Source organism: Oryctolagus cuniculus, chromosome 18 (assembly GCF_964237555.1).
Source record: "Oryctolagus cuniculus chromosome 18, mOryCun1.1, whole genome shotgun sequence".
Classification (NCBI taxonomy): Eukaryota; Metazoa; Chordata; class Mammalia; order Lagomorpha; family Leporidae; genus Oryctolagus; species Oryctolagus cuniculus.
In genome coordinates this window covers 2,457,951-2,476,243 of record NC_091449.1, presented here as the reverse complement: position 1 = coordinate 2,476,243, position 18,293 = coordinate 2,457,951, and the positions used below count along the sequence as shown (strand labels likewise).

Genomic DNA, 18,293 nt, shown 5'->3' with positions numbered 1-18,293 from the left:
ATCCAGCCCTGGCTGTTGCAGGTATTTCCAGACTGAACCAGCAGATGGAAGAGTGATTCATTCTCTCTCTCTCTCTCCCTCTCCTTCCAGTAGGAGAAAATAAATAAACATTTTAAACAACAAGATTGCAGGTAAGATTAAGCTTTTCAGTCCACCCACTTGGTGATGGGGAGTTGATTCTGGGTTACCCCGAAGGGCCCAGGGTCGCTGCAAGGGTTCTTAAAAGTGTAAGAGGGGTGCAGAAGAGCAGAGTGAGAGAGGCAGTAAAGGATTCACCTAGCCCTTGTTGGCTCAGGGTGTTGGGGAAGGAGCAATGCAGGTGGCTTTCAGAAGCTGGAAAAGAGATGAGAATGAATTCTCTGCAGCCTCCAGAAGGAATTCAGTCCTGGCTAGGTCTCTGTTTTATGGCAGTGTGATGGGTTGGGTGTGATTTGAGTGTCCATGTGTTGGAGTCTTGGTCCCCAGGGTGGCAGAGTGGAAGGTGGTGGACCCTTTGAGGGGCACTTCTGTCACTCAGGAAAGGGCTTAAGCCCGTTCCAGAGCAGGTTGCTAGGAGTGCAAGACTGAGCCCTGAGCTGCTCCTTGGTTTCCTGTATTTTTAAAATTTTTAAAAATGATTTGCTTATTTTATTTGAAAGATAGACTTACATATAGAGAAGGAGAGAAGAGAAGAGGGGGAGGGGAGGGGAAAAGGGAGAGAGAGAAAAAAAGAGAGTTTTTTTTTTCATTTCCTGGTTTACTCTCTAATTGGCCCCAATGGCCAGGTCTGGACCAGGCTGAAGCCAGGAGCCAAAAACTCCATCCAGGTCTCCTACAAGGAGGGTAGGGCCCCAAGTACTTGGGCCATCTTCTGCTTTCTTCCCAGGTACATTATCAGGGGGCTGGAGCAGAAGTGGAGCAGCCAGGACCCAAGCTGACGCTCATATGGAATGCTGGCATTGCAGGCACCTGCTTAACCCACTGTGCCACGGTCCTGGCCTCCTGGCTTCCAGTTTTGTGGTGTGATTTCTTGCTCCCCCAGCACTCCTGCCACCCACTGTGGGGCTGGGGCCCTTTCCAGAGCTAAGTTGTTTGGGCATTCAGCCTCCAAAACTGTGAGCTACATGAACCCCTTTTCTTCATAAAGTTAACCTGCCTCAGCTGTTTCATTATAGTATACACCCAGACTTCTAAAGACCTGTGAGAAAATAAACTTACATTGTCTTAAGCTGTTGAATTCATGATAATTTTTAATAGCACTCATAGAAAACTCATATACTGCCTTCAAGGGCTCTTTTAAGTTGGGCTTTATAATATACTCCACAGGGCTGCCGATGATGCAGCAGAACCAGGTTTACTTATTTTTTTAAAAAGATTTATTTATTTATTTGAAAGTCAGAGTTACACAGAGAGAGAAAGAAGGGGAGAGAGAGAGAGAGAAAGGCCTTACATCCACTGGTTCACTCCCCAATTGGCCAAAATGACTGGACCTGTGCTGATCTGAAGCCAGGAGCCAGGAACTTCTTCCGGGTCTCCCACACGGTGCAGGGGCCCAAGGACTTGGGTCATCTTCCACTGCTTTCGCAGGCCACAGCTGAGAGCTGGATCTGAAGTGGAGCATCCAGGACTCAAACTGGTGCCCATATGGAATGCTGGCACTGAAGGCAGCAGTTTTACCCACTATGCCACAGTGCCGGTCCCAGAATCAGGTTTAAAAAATGCAGTGAGGTATATACAGGATGCAATTCCCAAAGCCAACATTTATTTTCACACATTTACTGCAACACACACACAGCAAGCTGCAAATAATGTTACATGAAATGCAAACATGCATTTTGTTTTTCTCTTCTTTGTGAATCTTAAAAAAAAGAGAATAATGTGCGGGAATTCTGCAGTTCAGTGAAGCCAGAGCTCAATGGCTTTGTACAAAGATGCTCACTGGATGAGCACCACTGGTGTTGAGAGGTAGAACATTCCAGCAACCCTGGAAGGTTCCCCACACCCTTCTCAAGTCTCCCACCCTACTGACCTACGTCAACGTTGATCCATCCCACCTGCTCAGGGCTTTTTGATACCAGTAGAACCGTGTGTGTATTCCTTTGTCTTTGTTTGCACTCAGTGTATATCCATGCACAGCTATTATATAACACATGTTTTCTTGAAATTTTTTGGAGACCTCTTGTGTGCATGAATTTTGACATTGTTTTTAAAATTTTGTATTTTAGCATATTTTTAAAAAGTTTATTTGTTTCTCTGAAAGGCAAAGCAATAGAGACAGAGACACACATATACATACAGAGAGAGAGAGAGAGAGAGAGAGAGAGAGAGAAAGAGATCTTCCATCCTCTAGTTCACTCCCCAAATGTGTGCAAAGGCCAGGGCTAGGTCAGGCCAAAGCCAGAGCCTGGAGCTCCATCTGAGGCTCCTGTGGGGGTGGCAGGTGCCCAAGTCCTTGGGCCATCACCTGCTACCTTCCCAGGCACATTAGCAGGAAGCTGGATTGGAAGCGGAGCAGCTAGGACTTGCACCAGCACTCGGATAAGGAAGCTTAACCCACGGCTCCACAACATGCACCCCTCAAAATCTTTTTACACCAAAATAAACATATCTTTTAATTCCACACAATGAGGCTAAATAATAGATAAACTGAATCCCAGGGAGAGAAACCTCCCCTCTTCAGCCCCCTCTGATCCTTCTTGTTTTGGCCAGGACAGCACTAGTAAAGCCTTTGGCGTAGCTCCACCGAGTCTCCATTATAGCATGGGAAGAGCAACGTAAGGCTCAAGTAGGCCACGCATCAGCCAGCAGCTGTGGACGCGGGTTCAGTTTCCCTGTGTTCACTCTTGTGGTTGCCCTCAAGAAACGTGAAACTGGTTGTTCCTTTATAACAGTGGTGACACATTTCCCTTTGAGATTCATGGAGATAGATTTTGGAAGTGACCGACTCATGTGTGCTTGTGGGAGCATCTGTTGGCATCATCCACTGAAGCTGGGCATGCACAGCCCCTGGGATGCAGTGATTCTACTCCGGGCCTTCCCCAAGAGCAGTGAGAGCCATATCCACACAAACACTTGCACGCGGGTGTTGGACTCTCCTGGATTCACAATAGCGACACTGTAATATTCATAGTCAACATACTCATATACACAACAGAAACCTCAACATCCCAGATAGACGTCTATCAACAAGACAATGGAGAGATAATTATTCATACAATGGAATACTATTCATTTTTAAATATGAGTCCACATATGGTCCCGTATGGTTTTGGTTGTTAAATTGCTAACTTTTCTTTGAATCTAGAATATCTGCCCTGTGGTTTTAAAGTACAGAACAATTTCTATTTGCAAAAATCTAAGCAAAGAAGAAAAAGCGTATTCAAGCTTTTTTTCTTCTTTCTAAGAGAAATTATTTTCTGTTTTCAAAAGCTACTATTCCCAAGGGCAGTCAGTGGCTTATAAATGCTCAACTGGTGGTATGTGCAATGTTCAGACAAGAGCAAACTCTCAGCTTTTGAGTCTTCAGGCAGAGGTTACAACCTCATTAAGTCATTATTGTTTAGTTAAGATCTTGAAACCCAGCTACTGATTTGAGTTTGGCCAGATAGACGATATTTCATTTAAATGTAAACGTCTAACCTCTACCTGGTGGGTGAATTTTTGTGGCAGTGAAGGGGACAATTAGGGCTGCAGGGGCTTGGGTGTGGGGAGGCTAGGGTTCTGCTCTGTAGCCAGAGGGGTGGCAGTGGTCTGTTCTCTGCTACTATAACAAAGTGCTTTGTAAGAGAAGAGATTTACTTAGCTCAGTTTTAGATGCTAAGACTCAGATGGGTGGACCCTGTCTGGCCCCTGGTGAGGGCCCCTTGGCTGTGTCACATGGTGCATAGCATCATGGCAAGACCACCTGTGAGAGGAAACTGGAAGACAGGGGCAAAATTCACTCTTTCTTAGCAACTGAGTGAGGCAGGGGGGTGGGGAAGAGAGGAGACTCTCCAGGGTCCCATGATAACCTCCTTAATCTTAATCCCTTCTGAGGCCAGTGTTCCCAATGGCCTAATAATTTCTCTCTAGGCCCCACCTCTTAAAGGTTCCATATCCACTTCACATCACCACACTGCAGCCCAACCCTCCAACAAGTGAACCCTTGGAGGAACAAAACGCATCTGAACCATAACATGGATTTTAGGGGGAGGCACCCCCCCCATCTGAACTCCTGGCTCTGTGCTGTGGGTTGTGGGTTGAATGTGCGCATGTGTGTGTGTGCATGCGTGCACTCCCCCATACAGCACTCATTATTTGTCCCACTTCATGTGTCTCTAGAACATGTCAATGCCACTTGGCCTTCTGTGTAGTTTGTTCTCTCTTTTTCTTTCCATTAAAACATAAACCCCACAAGGGCAGGGATCTTCATTTTGATCAGTGCTGTGTTTCTGGACACTCAGAGTGCCCAACTGTTACACGCTAACTGTTCATTGAATGACTAAATGTCTTTCCATCCTCAGGTTTTGAATCCTGTGCCTGCAGAACCAGACAGGACCCTCAGACGGGAGAAGAAGGAGCCTGTTGTGGAAGCTCCACCTCCTCGCAGAGACATGCAGAGTCTCAGGCCTGAGCAGACACGGGGGCTGCTGGAACCAGAGAGGGCCAAGTCTCTGCTGCCTTGGGAGAGCAGGGCCTGGGAGAAGGCAGCCCATTCCACCGTCACCCAGGACTGGGAGGCTGTGGAGGTCGGGACCTCCAGCTGCGATGGTGATGAGAAAGGTGAGGGGGTAGGGGGTCTCCTGGGGGTGAGTGAGTAAGGAAGGTCTTGACCGAGCCTAGGGAAAGACTGGATATTCATCCTTCACGCACTCATTCAACAGGTGTTTAAAGTACGGCGTTGGCCAGCTTCGCTGCATAACAAGTCATTCTGAAACTTGGTGACTTGAAGCAACCATCGTGCATGAGCTCACGACTCTGTGGATTGGCCATCTGACCTGGCCGAGAGCAGATTTCTCCTGCTGCCTTTACAGAGAACCAGCAGGCACCTGGTTAAGCTCAGGTGGTCTTGCCCATGCATACCCAGAAGGCACAGACAGTAGCCTGTCTGACTCCAGCAGGCTAGCCCAGCTTTACTTGAGGGTGCTTGTAGGTGTCTCAAGAAGGGCAAGAGGGGGAGCACTCCCATTCACTGCACGGTTTAAGGCCATAGTGACAGTTCAGCTATGCACAGGCTGTTGGTCAGAATGAGCCATGTGATCAAGCCCATACTCAGTGAGGGAGGGGCTACCTGAGAGTGTAGAATGGGGAGAAATGAGCAAGTTGGGGGCCGCCTGGTACAGAAACCCACTGGAAGCACCTGTTGTGTGCCAGGCAATGTACTAGGGACCCAGAACCTGGCAGGAAACAAGGTAGCCCTGGTAGGGCTCAGATTTTAGCAGAGAAAGCAGACAAGGAGTTGGGAAGTGAAGAGGAAGGTAATGGCGCTATCCAGACACCAAAACGAGGTGGAGCATGGCGCATGACTCTAGGGTGATTGCGAGGAGGAGAGGGCCGTGAGGAGCAGTCCACTGTGGGCAGCCAGAGCTACACGTGGAGAGGGCTATGAGGAGCACCAGTGAAGCTTTGGTGAATGAAGCAGAGAGAGAGATCAGTAGACCACGGCAAGATGAAGGATTGGGAACAACTGGAAGGTTAAATTGTCTCCTTTCTATTTACTTCAAAACAATTCCTCTTAACAGTTCTCAGCTGGGAGCAATTTTAAATCCCACCCACCTGCCCCAGTGTTGGGGCAGTGTTGGGAGAGTTTGAGTTATCCTAACAAAGGGAGTGCTGCTGCCATCCAGTGGACAGAAGTCAGCAATGCAGCTGCTAAGCATCCTGGGATGTACAGTACAGACCCCCTGCCAAATGTCACTTGTCCCAGGGCTCAGAAACCCTGCCTCTACGTGCACGTTAGCATGGATTGTAGGGTCAGGAGGTCGAGAGTGGGCAGTGGGAGGTCAATTAGACTTCTGCACTTCCCCAGGAGAGAGGTGGCACAAGTGGAGTGATTGGGGAGGCGTTTGGGGGGAGGAGGGATCAGGTTTTGCTAATGGATGTGGGGGAAGGGAACCAAGAAAGATATCAGGGAAGAATCTGGGTGTGGACAAGAGGTGGTGCCATTTGCTGAGATGTGAATGCTTGAAAGATACACTGGAAAAGGCTGAACCTGTGGGGACCATCTTCTTTTTAAAAAAAATTATTTATTTGAATGACCATGTACTGGTCTGTGGGGAGACATATAGAGAAAGATCTTCCATCCACTGGTTCACTCCCCAAATGACTTCCAAAGGCCAGGGCTGTGCCATGTTGAAGCCAGGAGCCTGGAACTCCGTTTGGGTCTTCTACATGAATGGGAGAGGCCCAAACATGTGGGGCACCATCTGCTGCTTTCCCAGGTGCATTAGTAGGAAGCTGGACTGGAAACTAAACAGGTAGGCCTGAAACTGGTGCTGCCATACGCCAGCATCGCAGGCTGCATTTAACCTGCTGTGCCACGACGCTGTCCCCAGGACTTTCCCTCAGGCATGGGTGGCTCAGAAAAGGAGAGGCGGACCACAGAGGTCAGGTCTGGTAGTGAGGATGAGGTCTGGAGTTCCGCCAGGGGCTGGAGTCCGGGAATAGTGGGAAATGGCAGCCTTTGACCTGACTTGTGGTGCTCTCCAGCCAGGAGTGAGATGGTGCTGCGGTTCCCACGGTGGGGACATTTCTCCACCGGCAGCTGCTCTCGTGGAATCTGCGGAAGCCCTATTAGCCTGGCTTGCTTCTATCGCTTTTGCTTCTGCTCCTTCCCCCAGTTCTTGCTCCTGTTTCCATTGGACAGGTGACAGAGTGAAGGCTAAGGTGACTCAGATTAAGACATTCAAGTAGTTCTGGGCACTTAGTGATAGAAATGGGATCAGAATTCAGGTCTCACATGCTCTTGGTTCCACCTGAACCACATGGGTCATATTGTGTGTGTGTGTTCATGTGTGTGCGTATGTGCACGCATGTGTGTGCATGTACATTTTAGGACTTTAGCAGAGAAGGGGGAGGATGCCAGTGGGGAGAACATGATCACTGACTCTCAGCTCCATTCTCTTCCACTCCTGTCCCCGCCCAGACCTGTCTTCCCCAGACACCGGGCTTTCCCACGAGTGGAGCTCTGTAGAGGACGACGATGACTCAGAGGACTCCCAGGTACTTTGTGAGGGGCAGCGCTCTCCTTGCACCAAAGTGCAGGTCTCAGTGGACATCACATGTCCTTCCTCAGCTTGGAATTTACCTGCCCCACAGAAGTGCCAAGCAATCTCCCGTGGAAATAGAGCATATTCTTATGGCGTTCAAACACAGGGTGGAGGGTCTCCACGTGGTCGGTATAACTCTACCACACATACCCTCCAAGTCTTCACCCCTGAACCCACCCATCCATCCATCCATCCATCAGTCCATCCATCAGTCCATCCATCCGTGTACCTCATCTATCCACGGATCCATCCATCAATCCCCCCTTCACTCACTCCCCCTTCTACCCATTCATCCCAACCATCGATCTGCTCATCCACCTCTCAAAATATCCACCAACAATTCATCTGCCTACTAATTCATAGTCCCAACCTTTCTTCACCTGTGTATCCATATACACATTCCATCCATCTGTGTATCCAGTTATCTCTATACATACTTGTCCATCCTTTCATCCATATTCTATCAATCCTCCATTCAGTTCATCCCTGTATCTACCCATCTTCTTATACACTCACCTACTCATTTACCAACTAGCTGGTGGCCACAGTACTGCTTATCCATCCATATTACTATGCATCCACTCACTCACCTCTGTCCATCCACCCATTCATTCATTAATCCATCTACCAATGCGTTCACTGATCCTTTCACTATCCATCCAGCCATCTATTCATCTACTAGACACCTAGCAGGGTTTAATCCATTAGCAATGAGTGGATTATTCCATGAATGTAATTATCAGGTTTATTTCTTTCACCCAAAAATCTAATGTTTTCTCTTGGGGACATAAGATGCTGGTATGTGAAATAATGACAGTAGTTATTTTATTTACACATTTATTTTACATATGAGAAAGTCACATAATTATTATTGGTAGTATACAAGGGCCCCTTATCTCAATCACACATCAAAAATCCAGCTTGGACTGGCTCAGTTCAGAAAACGGATTTGTTGACTCAGGTCACAGAGGGAAGGCAAACTGGGTAACAAGTTAGATCAGCACAGAAGTGAGTGCTGGCCACGGTGAGAAGGCTCAGAAGAAGATGTTAATTCTGCACAGTAGGAGGTATCCCAGAGAGGAGAAGCACGTCTTCCTCCTCCAGGGCTGAGGGCACAGCACATGCAGAGGCCAGGGCCACAGTATGACAAGGCACCCATAGGAGACACCGGAGGTGAAGGCAGAGCGGTGGGAGATGTGGGCGAAATTCCTGCTGGGATGAGATCATTCATTCATCCCACATCTACTTACTGAGTGCCTACTATGCAACGAGCAAGGTTCAATGCATGGAAGGCGCCACCATGAATGGGGCAATCCCTGCCTTCACTGGCGTCACAGACAATAAGCAAAATATGACTTATGCCAAATGGGGATAAGTGCTCTGGAGAAAGATAGAGCAAGGATGGGAGTTGGGTGTATGAGGTCAAGGTTGGGAGCTGCTATTCTAAGATGTCCAGGGAGGTCCCTGAAGGGATGAGGGAGTGAGACCAGCCAGTATCCAGGGGGAGCTGGCTCTAGGCAGAGGGGCCCTGAGGTAGGAGCATGCCTGGAAGATTTGAGGAACAGCAGGAGGGGGTCCGTGTGTCCGGAAGAGAGTGGGAGGGGGCCACAGGGGGTGAGGGCATGGAGGTGGTGTGGTGGGGACCCAGGATCCTGAGAGCCATAACCGAACTCTGGCTTTTGTTCCAAGGGGGTGGGAGCCAAAGCAGAGTCCGGGGCAGAGGAGCATCGAGTCAGATCTGTATGTTAGCAGCATCCCCCTCACTGCCCCGTCCACACCAGGGGTGCTGGCTGTGTTTTGTAGGCATCCAGGTAGTGGGGGGCCATGGAAGGGATTTGAGGATGTAGAGAAATCACTCTGACAGCCCCTGTGGAAGAAAGGTGGATTGAAGGCAATGGGGGCAACAGGAGCCAGGCAGGAACCTCCAGTAGAAGAAACGGGTGGGAACAACACCGATAAGTGTTGCTGCTTACTGTGTGTACCGTAAGCTTGATACTGTCTTCCATGTGTCGCATTACTAACCCATTTGTCAACTCAACACTCGTTCACTCTTGTGATTAGCTCGGGAGTCCTGTGAAGCAGTTAATGTGGTTTCTCCCCTACAGATAAGGATGCCGAGGCAGGGAGTTCAGTGTCTTGCTCCAGTGAGCAGGAGACATAGCCAGGGCAGAACCAGGCTGTGCGGGAACGACGGTAGTAGACTGGGTGGTGGAAGTGGGACTCAGGAGATGTGGACCCGGTGGGCTCAATGACTTCTGGATCTGTGCACATATTGGTGAGGGCACCTGGGCTTGCTGACTCGGGGACAGGGCGTACAGAGGTGCTGGCATCCATAACAGGAGATAGGCTTAGTCCATTTCCTCTGGCTGTACTTGAACATGGCAAACTGGATAACTTATAAAGAATACACACGTTTATTTAGCTCACAGCTCTAGGAAGTCCAGTACCAACGTGTTGGCATCTCGGGAGGCTCTTCTAGCTGCCTGGCAACAAGGCAGGGGCACCATGTGGCCAGCTGGAGCAAGCTCAGGCCTCTCCTTCTTCTTACATAGCTCCGCCCTCATTATCTCATCTAATCCTCATGATCTCCTAAAGGCCCCGCCTCCAAATACCATTAGTCTATGCCTTTGGACATCGAATTTCTGGAGGACACATTACATCCTTAACAGCAATCAAGGGGAAGTTTGGAAATAAGAAAGACATCAGTTTTAGATGTGCTGCTTGCAAGAGGCCCGAGTGGCAGCCTTCCCTCATTCACCCGGCACAGGTCATTGATGCAACGTTAACAGAGCACAGAACAGGGCGCGGAGTGGTGTCTCATCTCCACTTCAGAAGGAATTCTCTCGTCCATGGGAGCATCGGGATAGGACGCAGGAGTCTGGAGCCAGAGTGTGAGAGGGAGGATGGAGGCCTTGACCAGGGTGGCGGTAACGAAGGGGATGGAAGTGGTCAGCTTTGAAGGTGAAGCCAACAGCACTTGCTGATGGCTTGGATGTAGGTGGAGAGAGAGAGAGGGAGAGAGAGAGGGAGAGGGAGAGGGAGAGGGAGAGGGAGAGGGAGAGGGAGAGGGAGAGGGAGAGGGAGAGGGAGAGGGAGAGGGAGAGGGAGGGAGAGGGAGAGGGAGAGGGAGAAGTCAGCGATGGAGGCCCAGGGAGCCCTGGGTAGTAATGTGCCTGGGAAAACTATACAAGGAGCCCATTTTAATTCATTCATTCATTCATTCATTCATTTTGAGAGGGGCACTTTTCAAAAGGGTGTTTGTTTGGAATGTGTTCAAGATGTCCACTAGCTATCTAAATGGAACTGGCAAGTGGACCATGAGACAACTAGGAATTCCAAAGGGGTGTTGGGTCAGGAAATAGGCACATAAAAGTATCTGTCTTGAGGGAGAGCATTGCAAAACACGTGATATTTAGAAACTGTGGTGCTTTATACACCAATGACATTTAAAACTTTTCATCCCACTCTTCTGAGATTTCCCCTGACAAAGCAAAGGTGTGTCATTAACTTTTGTGTATGTATCTTGGGTCTAGTGACCCTGTTGTGTAGTTTTGAATCCAAACAGCTTTTCTGATGGTAAGGCATTTCGTTCCAATCATATACTCCTGCTTTTCCTGCAAATAATAGCGAGGGCCCCTTCCTTCTCAGTAATTATTCGCTTTCTTCTGTTTCAGGGCTTTGTTGAGTGGTCGAAGTCCCCACAGCAGACGACGATAGTCTTGATAGTGTGCGTGCTCTTCTTGTTCTTGGTTCTAACGGGAATGCCCATGATGCTCTACGTTTAACGACAATGGTGGCAATTGTTTGGAATGGATGCCCGCTGTCATGGTGAGGAAGTAGCCTGTTTAAAAATCAGGAATGGGTCTTGAGTATTCATCTTATGCCTTTCAAATATCCATTGTGATAATTTTTTAAAACTTTTTGGTGTGAGGTTTTGTGTTACTGTATTCCTTTGAAATGAAGACATCATTGATTGCAATACATACTCTTTTGTAACCACTGAGAAAGAAAAATGCTAATTACTTGCAAGATATCACCAACTGGAAGATGCCTCCTCACTTTAGGGAAGGTGAAAAAAGTGTGCAGTTTAGGCGGAGTGAAATCTGATAGATTTCCTCGTATCAAACCATCTCTGCATTCTTAGGACCATGGTGCACCAGTCTTTTCATATTCTGAATTCTACTTCTTGATATTTTATGTAGTCCTTTCCTCTATCTTCATGTGTGAGATTGGTGCTATCTTTGTGAAGTTTTGGTAGCATGGTTAAGCTTACGTCATAGAAGGACTTACCATTTTCTATGCTTTTGAGTAGTTACAAAGCTTGAGAAGTGTCAATTCCTTGGCATTTTAAGAGAATTCACCAGTAATGTAGTTCAGTCCTAGAGCCATGGAGGGGAAGTTTTAGTGAATTAGTGGGCAGCTTTCTCAGTTTCCCCCATATCATCATTTCAGTAATACTTCTTTATTTTTGAATTCATTTTGGTAGCTACAATGTTCTTTTAATCTCATGAGAATTCTTCATTCCATGGAGTTTTTCAGATTATTACCTAAATTGCTCACGTTATGTATAATTAACCAACATCTTTCTTTTTATTTTGTTCTATCTCCTTTCTCTTCCCACTGCTGTTTGTGCTTTGCCCACTATTAGATTTTCCCCCAAAGGTTTATTTAGTTTACTATTGTTTTTCCGAGTAACTACTATTGGGATTTATTTACATCTGTTATGATTTCTCTTATTTGTTGTTGTTTCCAATAATATGTATTATATTGATTACTTTGGTTCATTGTCTCAGTTTTTAAGCTGAAAACTTATGTTCTCTTGATATTTGCTATAATAGCATCCCTATTAACATAAAAGTACTTCTGGATATAGCCTTGGCCACATCTTGAAGCTTGATAATTCATGTCCTTGTTTATGTTGCTCTTTTGTTGTGTTTCTAAAGAGTGCTTAGAAACTCGGTCATTTGGTTTATTTTTTTTTAATAATTCTATTTTCTTGTTTTACTGCACTGTGAACAGAGATTGTGGCCTATGATATATCTGCTTCAAAACCTTTTAAAAAGCTTTTACCATGGCCTAGAACATGTCCAATTTTGCAACTATTCCATAAGCACTTAAGATGGATATGCATTCTCTGTCTATAGAACTCAAAACTTTGCATATGTGTTCATTAATCCGGTCTCTCAAATATATTGTTCAGACTCCTGTGTTAATTTTGGCCTACTCATCTGTCAAAAATTAATAAGGTTATGTAAAAATCTATTCTGACGATCCTGTCTTCCCACATATTTTTATAATCTTTCCTTTGTGTATCCAATAGCTGTGTAACTTGATGCAGACAATTGCAGCATTGTTGTGTCTTTTTCAATTCAATAATATATGCACAACACCAAGCACAGTTCCAGGAATATCCTATGCACTCAATAAATGTTAGTTAAAGCCTGATTTTGGATCCTTTGTCAAATACAATATGATTCTCTTGAACCAATTTAACCCTTTGCCTTAAATTTTACCTTTTCTAATATGGGCTGATACTGACATGCTATTTTCAAATTTGTGTGTGTGTGTGTGTGCGCGCGCGCGTGCATGTGTGCAAACTGTTAATCCCCCCTTGTGTTATTTTGTTCAACACGACCCCCAGTGGCCTATCCTGAGTTTGCCAGAGGGATTAGCAAGGAGAAGTGTGAAATTCTCCCTCCAGGCATCTGCCAGGCTTGTTGATTCCATCCATCCACAAGTAACTAATCCTCAAAAAGAAGAAACATGGGCCTTGACCCTTAGATCTATTGTGATTATTAGCTGTAACAGATCTGCTCAGGCGTTTGAGGAAAAAGGCTAATTATTGGCGTTCCTGCCACACCAAAGTTTGGGATGGCATTGGCTTCAGGTGTAGCTCACCCCAGGGTCCCACAGTTGTCACTGGGGCTGTTTCTCTTTGCTGATCGCCCAGATGAAGCCGCTTTTGTGGGTGACCCCTCTTTTTCCCCAATGATTGCAGCGATGGCTGCCTCCAGACTCAGGACCACTCCTTCCGCATGTCAAAGCCGGGACTCCGCAGATTCTCCTCACAGGCCTCGAATTACCCACCCCTGCTCTGCCCTGGGGCAGGAGTCTTGAATTCAGGGGCAGAGCCCCTGGGGGCAGGAACGCAGCCACCCAGGTAGTGGGCAGGGGCAGAGCAGGGGGGCGAGTGCAGAGACATCTCAGGTGTCCGAGGACTTCACGTTGGGGCCAAGGGCACAGTGACCAGCTCAGCCAAGGGCGCGGTGATCAGCTCAGCTCAGACAGCGCCCCGGGGCTGAATCGGTTCTGTGGGACGTTGAGATGATTGTGATAGTAACTGAAGTCAGCTTAGCAATGGGCACTAGTGTGGGCTCCGCGGCCTAACTGGGACCTCATTCCACAGAGGATGTGAGTGTCCACAGAAGCCCCTGAGTTCCGTGGTGCCCCTCACAGCCAGACAAGTCCTATGAAACCACTGAAACCCCTCCCACATGGCCATCTGGGCCCATCTGGCTTGCATGGGCCCCTCCGCCCATCTCTCTTTCTCTTGCTCCCCCCCTCCCAGCCAGACTGGAAAGTGCCCACAGAGCGCTTGCCCCGGGACCTCAGCCCTGGCTGTTCCCACTGCCTGGATGCTGCTCCTGCAGACACTCCGGGGCCCTGGAGCCCCCTCCCCAGAGGGCTCCTCCGACCGCAGCTCCTGCTTGCATGGGTCACGCTCTCCTGGTCTTCACAGCTTGTACCAGCCCGACAGGGGTGGAGTTCATGGCAGCGTTCTCCCGCCAGAGGCCTCCACCGAGTGGATCAGTAGGAGGGCACAGTGGAGCTGCGGCCCCTCCCACCCACCCCCGTGGACCCAGGCTGGTATCAATACCTGGGGAGCATGTCGCAGGGGGAGATTGACAGGTCTGGAAGCCTACGGAGGAACCTGTGGCCGGGGGCTTGCAACTCTGAAGGCTGCAGGGAGGGTAGGGGGTTGATGGGGGCGCCTGTACGTTGCCACCAGGGGGCGGCCTCAGTGTCTTGTGTGTGGCGGGCTCCTCGAATACCAACCTATTTTTAAAAAATATTTATTTATTTATTTATTTATTTGAAAGGCAGAGTTACAGAGAGGCAAAGACAGACAGAGAGAGAGAGAGAGGTCTTCCGTCTGCTGGTTCACTCCCCAGATGGCCGCAACGGCCAGAGCTGTGCCAGTCCGAAGCCAGGAGCTTCTTCTGGGTCTTCCACGCGGGCACAGAGGCCCAAGCACTTGGGCCATCTTCTACTGCTTTCCCAGGCCACAGCAGAGAGCTGGATCGGAAGTGGAGCAGGCAGGACTCGAACCGGTGCCCATATGGGACGCCAGCACTGCAGGCGGCAGCTTCACCTGCTAGGCGGCAGCGCTGGCCCCAAATACCAACCCCCGTTCCCCTTATCATTGTCAGTCCTTACATTTCAAAAATCCGGGAACATTTTTGATAGCTTCTGCAGGGGCCCAGCTCTGTCTGCAGTCGCCAAGCTCAGAGCTCTCCTCTCTTCTGCAGAAGGGATTCGGAGCGCTTCTCCCCTCACCCCACCTCTCCATCTCTGCTAAGCCGCTAGGCCTGGAGCCCTCCTCCCACGGATTCCTGCACCTGAGTTCAGGCCCGTCCCATTGAAGGCCGTTCCAGCGGTCTCAAGCCCTCTCCCAGCCCGTGCGACCTCGGGAGTGCCCGGCCTGTAAGAGGCCCCCGAGCTCTGAGCTCCACTTCTCCTGCAGGTCTGGCCAGGCTGCGCAAGGCCACCACTGTGGGCAGGCTTCGCCTCCCTTGAGGGCTCCGGCGTGGACAGGGAGCGGTGGCTCAAGGCCTTGCTGCATTGGTGGCAGGAGTTAGGGCCGCTTGTCCTCCTGTGTGCATGCGCTGGGGCAGCGTCTGGGAGGGGCCCTGGCTGAAGGCGGCCCCGCACTCACCACACCTGGAGAGCTGCTCCCCAGTGTGCACCAGGTGGTTCTGGACGAGTGCCCTGGGGTGGACTTGCGGGTGCTGCATCGGGCGCGTGATGCCTGTGAAGGCTTGGGCTGCAGCCTGTCCTGACACGGTTCTCGTGGTTGTCCTGGACCCTGTCCCCTGCAGGGTCTTCCCACTTCTGACGGTTTTCCTGGGGATCCTGGAATCCGGCCTCCTGCTTCCGGGGTCCTCCCACCTGGGATGGCTGTGGGGTGAGGCTCAAGAACCCTGGCGTCCCTGCGCCTGGAGCTGCTGCTTGGATCTCAACCAGTGTCTGCGTCTGAAAGAAAATAAATCAGACACTCATCTGCTGGCCCGGGCTCCCCGATGATGACAGACTTGGGGTGGGACAATCCTCTGCAGGGGCCCTTCCTGTGCCTGGGGAGATGCTGGGCGGCACCCCAGCTTCCACACACTGGACTCCAGTAACCCCTCTGCTATGACCCTCGCAGGTGGCTGCAGACACTGCCCTGGGCCTCCTGGGGACACAAGTTCAGAAAACAGGAACCTCTCAGCGCTAAATACAGCCTTGTACCTGGTGCTGTGGACAGGATCTTCCCCTCCCACCCCCAAAGTTCATGTTGACATCTCACACTTCCAGGTGCTCGTGTCAGGAGAGGAGAGGAGAGGAGAGGAGAGGAGAGGAGAGGAGAGGAGAGGAGAGGAGAGGAGAGGAGAGGAGAGGAGAGGAGTCTTTGGGAGGTGATGAGGAAGCCACGAGGGCTGGCCTTTTTATTTTTTTTTTTTAAAGATTTGTTTATTTATTTGAAAGGCAGAGTTACAGAGAGGCAGAGAGAGAGAGAGAGAGAGAGAGAGAGAGAGGTCTTCCATCCACTAGTTCACTCCCCAATTGGCGGCAATGGTCAGAGCTGTGCTGATCTGAAGCCAGGAGCCAGGAGCTTCCTCCGGGTCTCTCTCCCACATGGGTGCAGGGGCCCAAGGATTTGAGCTGTCTTCTCTGCCTTCCCAGGCCATAGCAGAGAGCTGGATCAGAAGTGGAGCAGTCAGGACTTGAACCAGTGTCCAAATGGGATGCCGGCACTGCAGGCGGCAGCTTTACCTGCTAAGCCACAGCACCGACCCTCAGGGCTGGCCTTATGATGGGATTGGTGTCCTTCTAAGGAAAGACAGAGGGCCTGCCCTCTCTGCCGTGTGAGGACGCAGGGAGCAGCCAGCCGTCTGCCCCAGGAGGAGGCCCCACCCAGAACCTGACCAGCTGGCACCCGTGCTTTGTACTTCCAGCCCCAGAACCAGAGGGTACAGGCAGGGCCCTGTATGCAGCAGTGGAAGCCAAACCAGACCAGTTTCAGTTTGGGTGCCCCCTCCACAGGCAGCCCTTCAGGCCCAAGGTGGTCCATTAGGGTCCCCAGCACGGGCATAGCACGCAGTACCTGCCCCAATGTCTTGGAAGCATCACGTCCTGTCCCTGTCACTCAGGCTGTGGCTGCCTCAGTGGGTCCAGCTGGCGTCTGCTGGAGAAAGAACAGGGCCTCCTGCAGAAAGACACTGGTGCAGACACAGGTGGGGGCTTCTTCCGGGCACTGGACCACCTTCTACTGCTTTCCCAGCCTGTAGCAGAGAGCTGGATCAGAAGTGGAGCAGCCAGGATACAAACCAGCACCCATTTGGGAGGCCAGCATTGCAGGCGGAGGCTTAGCCCACTGCACCACAGCACCCCAGAGCTCTTCCTTCTGACCTTGCACACAGGCAAGGGGTCTTGGGTTAAAAAAAAAAAAAAAAAAAAAAAAAGAATGATTACAGCCAAATAAAGTAAGTCTGAAAGGGCTGAGGGACTGTGGGTGGGTGTACGGCATGTGTGTGTCACATTTGCTGTGTGAGCTGGGGTCACTAGGTGGCGCTCCTGCACCACTCACAAAGCAAACCAGCGTTGTTCAAACCCTTCAGTGCCCTGAAATAAGGTGATTATTACCACGAATAACGGGAATTTGCTCCAGGCCCTGCCAGCATCCTCAACCCAAAGGCCCAGGAAGTCCATTCTGACTGCTCGTCAGAAGACGTCAGCGTGGGAGAGCCCGAGGCTGCCCCGTCCCCAGGCAGCGGATGTGTCCTGGACGCACGTGCTGATTGGCAAGCGAGAGTGATCACCAAGGATGCCGACAGCCCCGCCAGCGTGCTGCCCTGTGGGCCTGGGAAGCTGGCTTTGAACTCAGGGCAGCTTGTGACTGCCCGCTCTGCACAGGAAGGGGCAGGCCTGGGGAAGATTCGTGAAGGGCGGTTACCGTGTGAACAGCAGTGAGAAGAGCTGCGAGTGAGGGGTCCCTCCTGACGTCGGGGCTCGGAAGTACCCTGGGGGAGGGGCGTCAGGGAGGAGAAGTGGGAAGCCGGTCCAGGAAGAGAGAATAGCTCGGGCTACACCGTGGTTGGTGTGCGGTTAGTGGTGCGTCTGGGGCTGCATGGCCCCAAGTGAGAAGGGTGAACCCTAACCATAACACCAGAGAGCAAGGGAAATAATGTGCCGGTGGTGAGGACATGGGGAAAGCCGGGGATGTCGCCGGTGCAGCCTGTGTGGAGCAGGGCTTGGCGTTCCCTCAAAAGGATAGGCAGGGGAACGCTGTGCGACCCAGCAATTCCACTTCTTGGAGTGAAGACCCACAATTTGTTGAAACTGCTACTAAAGCAACGGAGTGTGTGTGTGCTGCTAGCAGCATTATGCAAGGTAGCGGGACATTCAAAACAGCCCAGACAAGCTCTGTCCACTGACAGAGGACAGAATGAAGCGTGCGTGGTATATCCCCACACTGCAGCATTGCTCCTGCAAAGAGAGGAGCCAAGAGGCCGGACGCAGAAGGCCCAGTGCGTGAGCTTCCCTTTGCAGGCAAGAAATCCCTAGGGACAGAGAGCAGATTAATAGCAGGGGGTGACACGGGTCCTCACTACCAACAGGAGTTTGCATTCAGGCCAGTGAGGGGGTTCCTGAACTCGATTGTCCTGATGGTTGCACATATGGTGCCTGTACTAGAGTGTATGCGGAAAATCGTTCCAGGCCGGTGTTGTGGTGTAATGGGTACAGGCGCTGTGACACCAGCGTCCCATATGGGCACTGGTTCGTGTCCCGGCTGCTCCACTTTTGATC

The 18,293-nt window shown here is 50.3% G+C and overlaps 1 protein-coding gene across 1 annotated transcript in view; it reads left to right on the top strand.

Annotated features, from left to right (window-relative positions):
- Positions 1–12,715, top strand: part of LOC100345548 (zinc finger protein 470) — a 108,116-nt gene extending 95,401 nt beyond the window's left edge. Inside the window, exons 4-6 of the mRNA XM_070063423.1 lie at positions 4,482–4,740; positions 7,103–7,179; positions 10,901–12,715. Of these exons, the coding sequence (XP_069919524.1) occupies positions 4,482–4,740; positions 7,103–7,179; positions 10,901–11,011 (447 nt within the window). The 3' untranslated portion in view covers positions 11,012–12,715. The remainder of the gene's footprint in view (positions 1–4,481; positions 4,741–7,102; positions 7,180–10,900) is intronic.
- Positions 12,716–18,293: the final 5,578 nt, after the last annotated feature.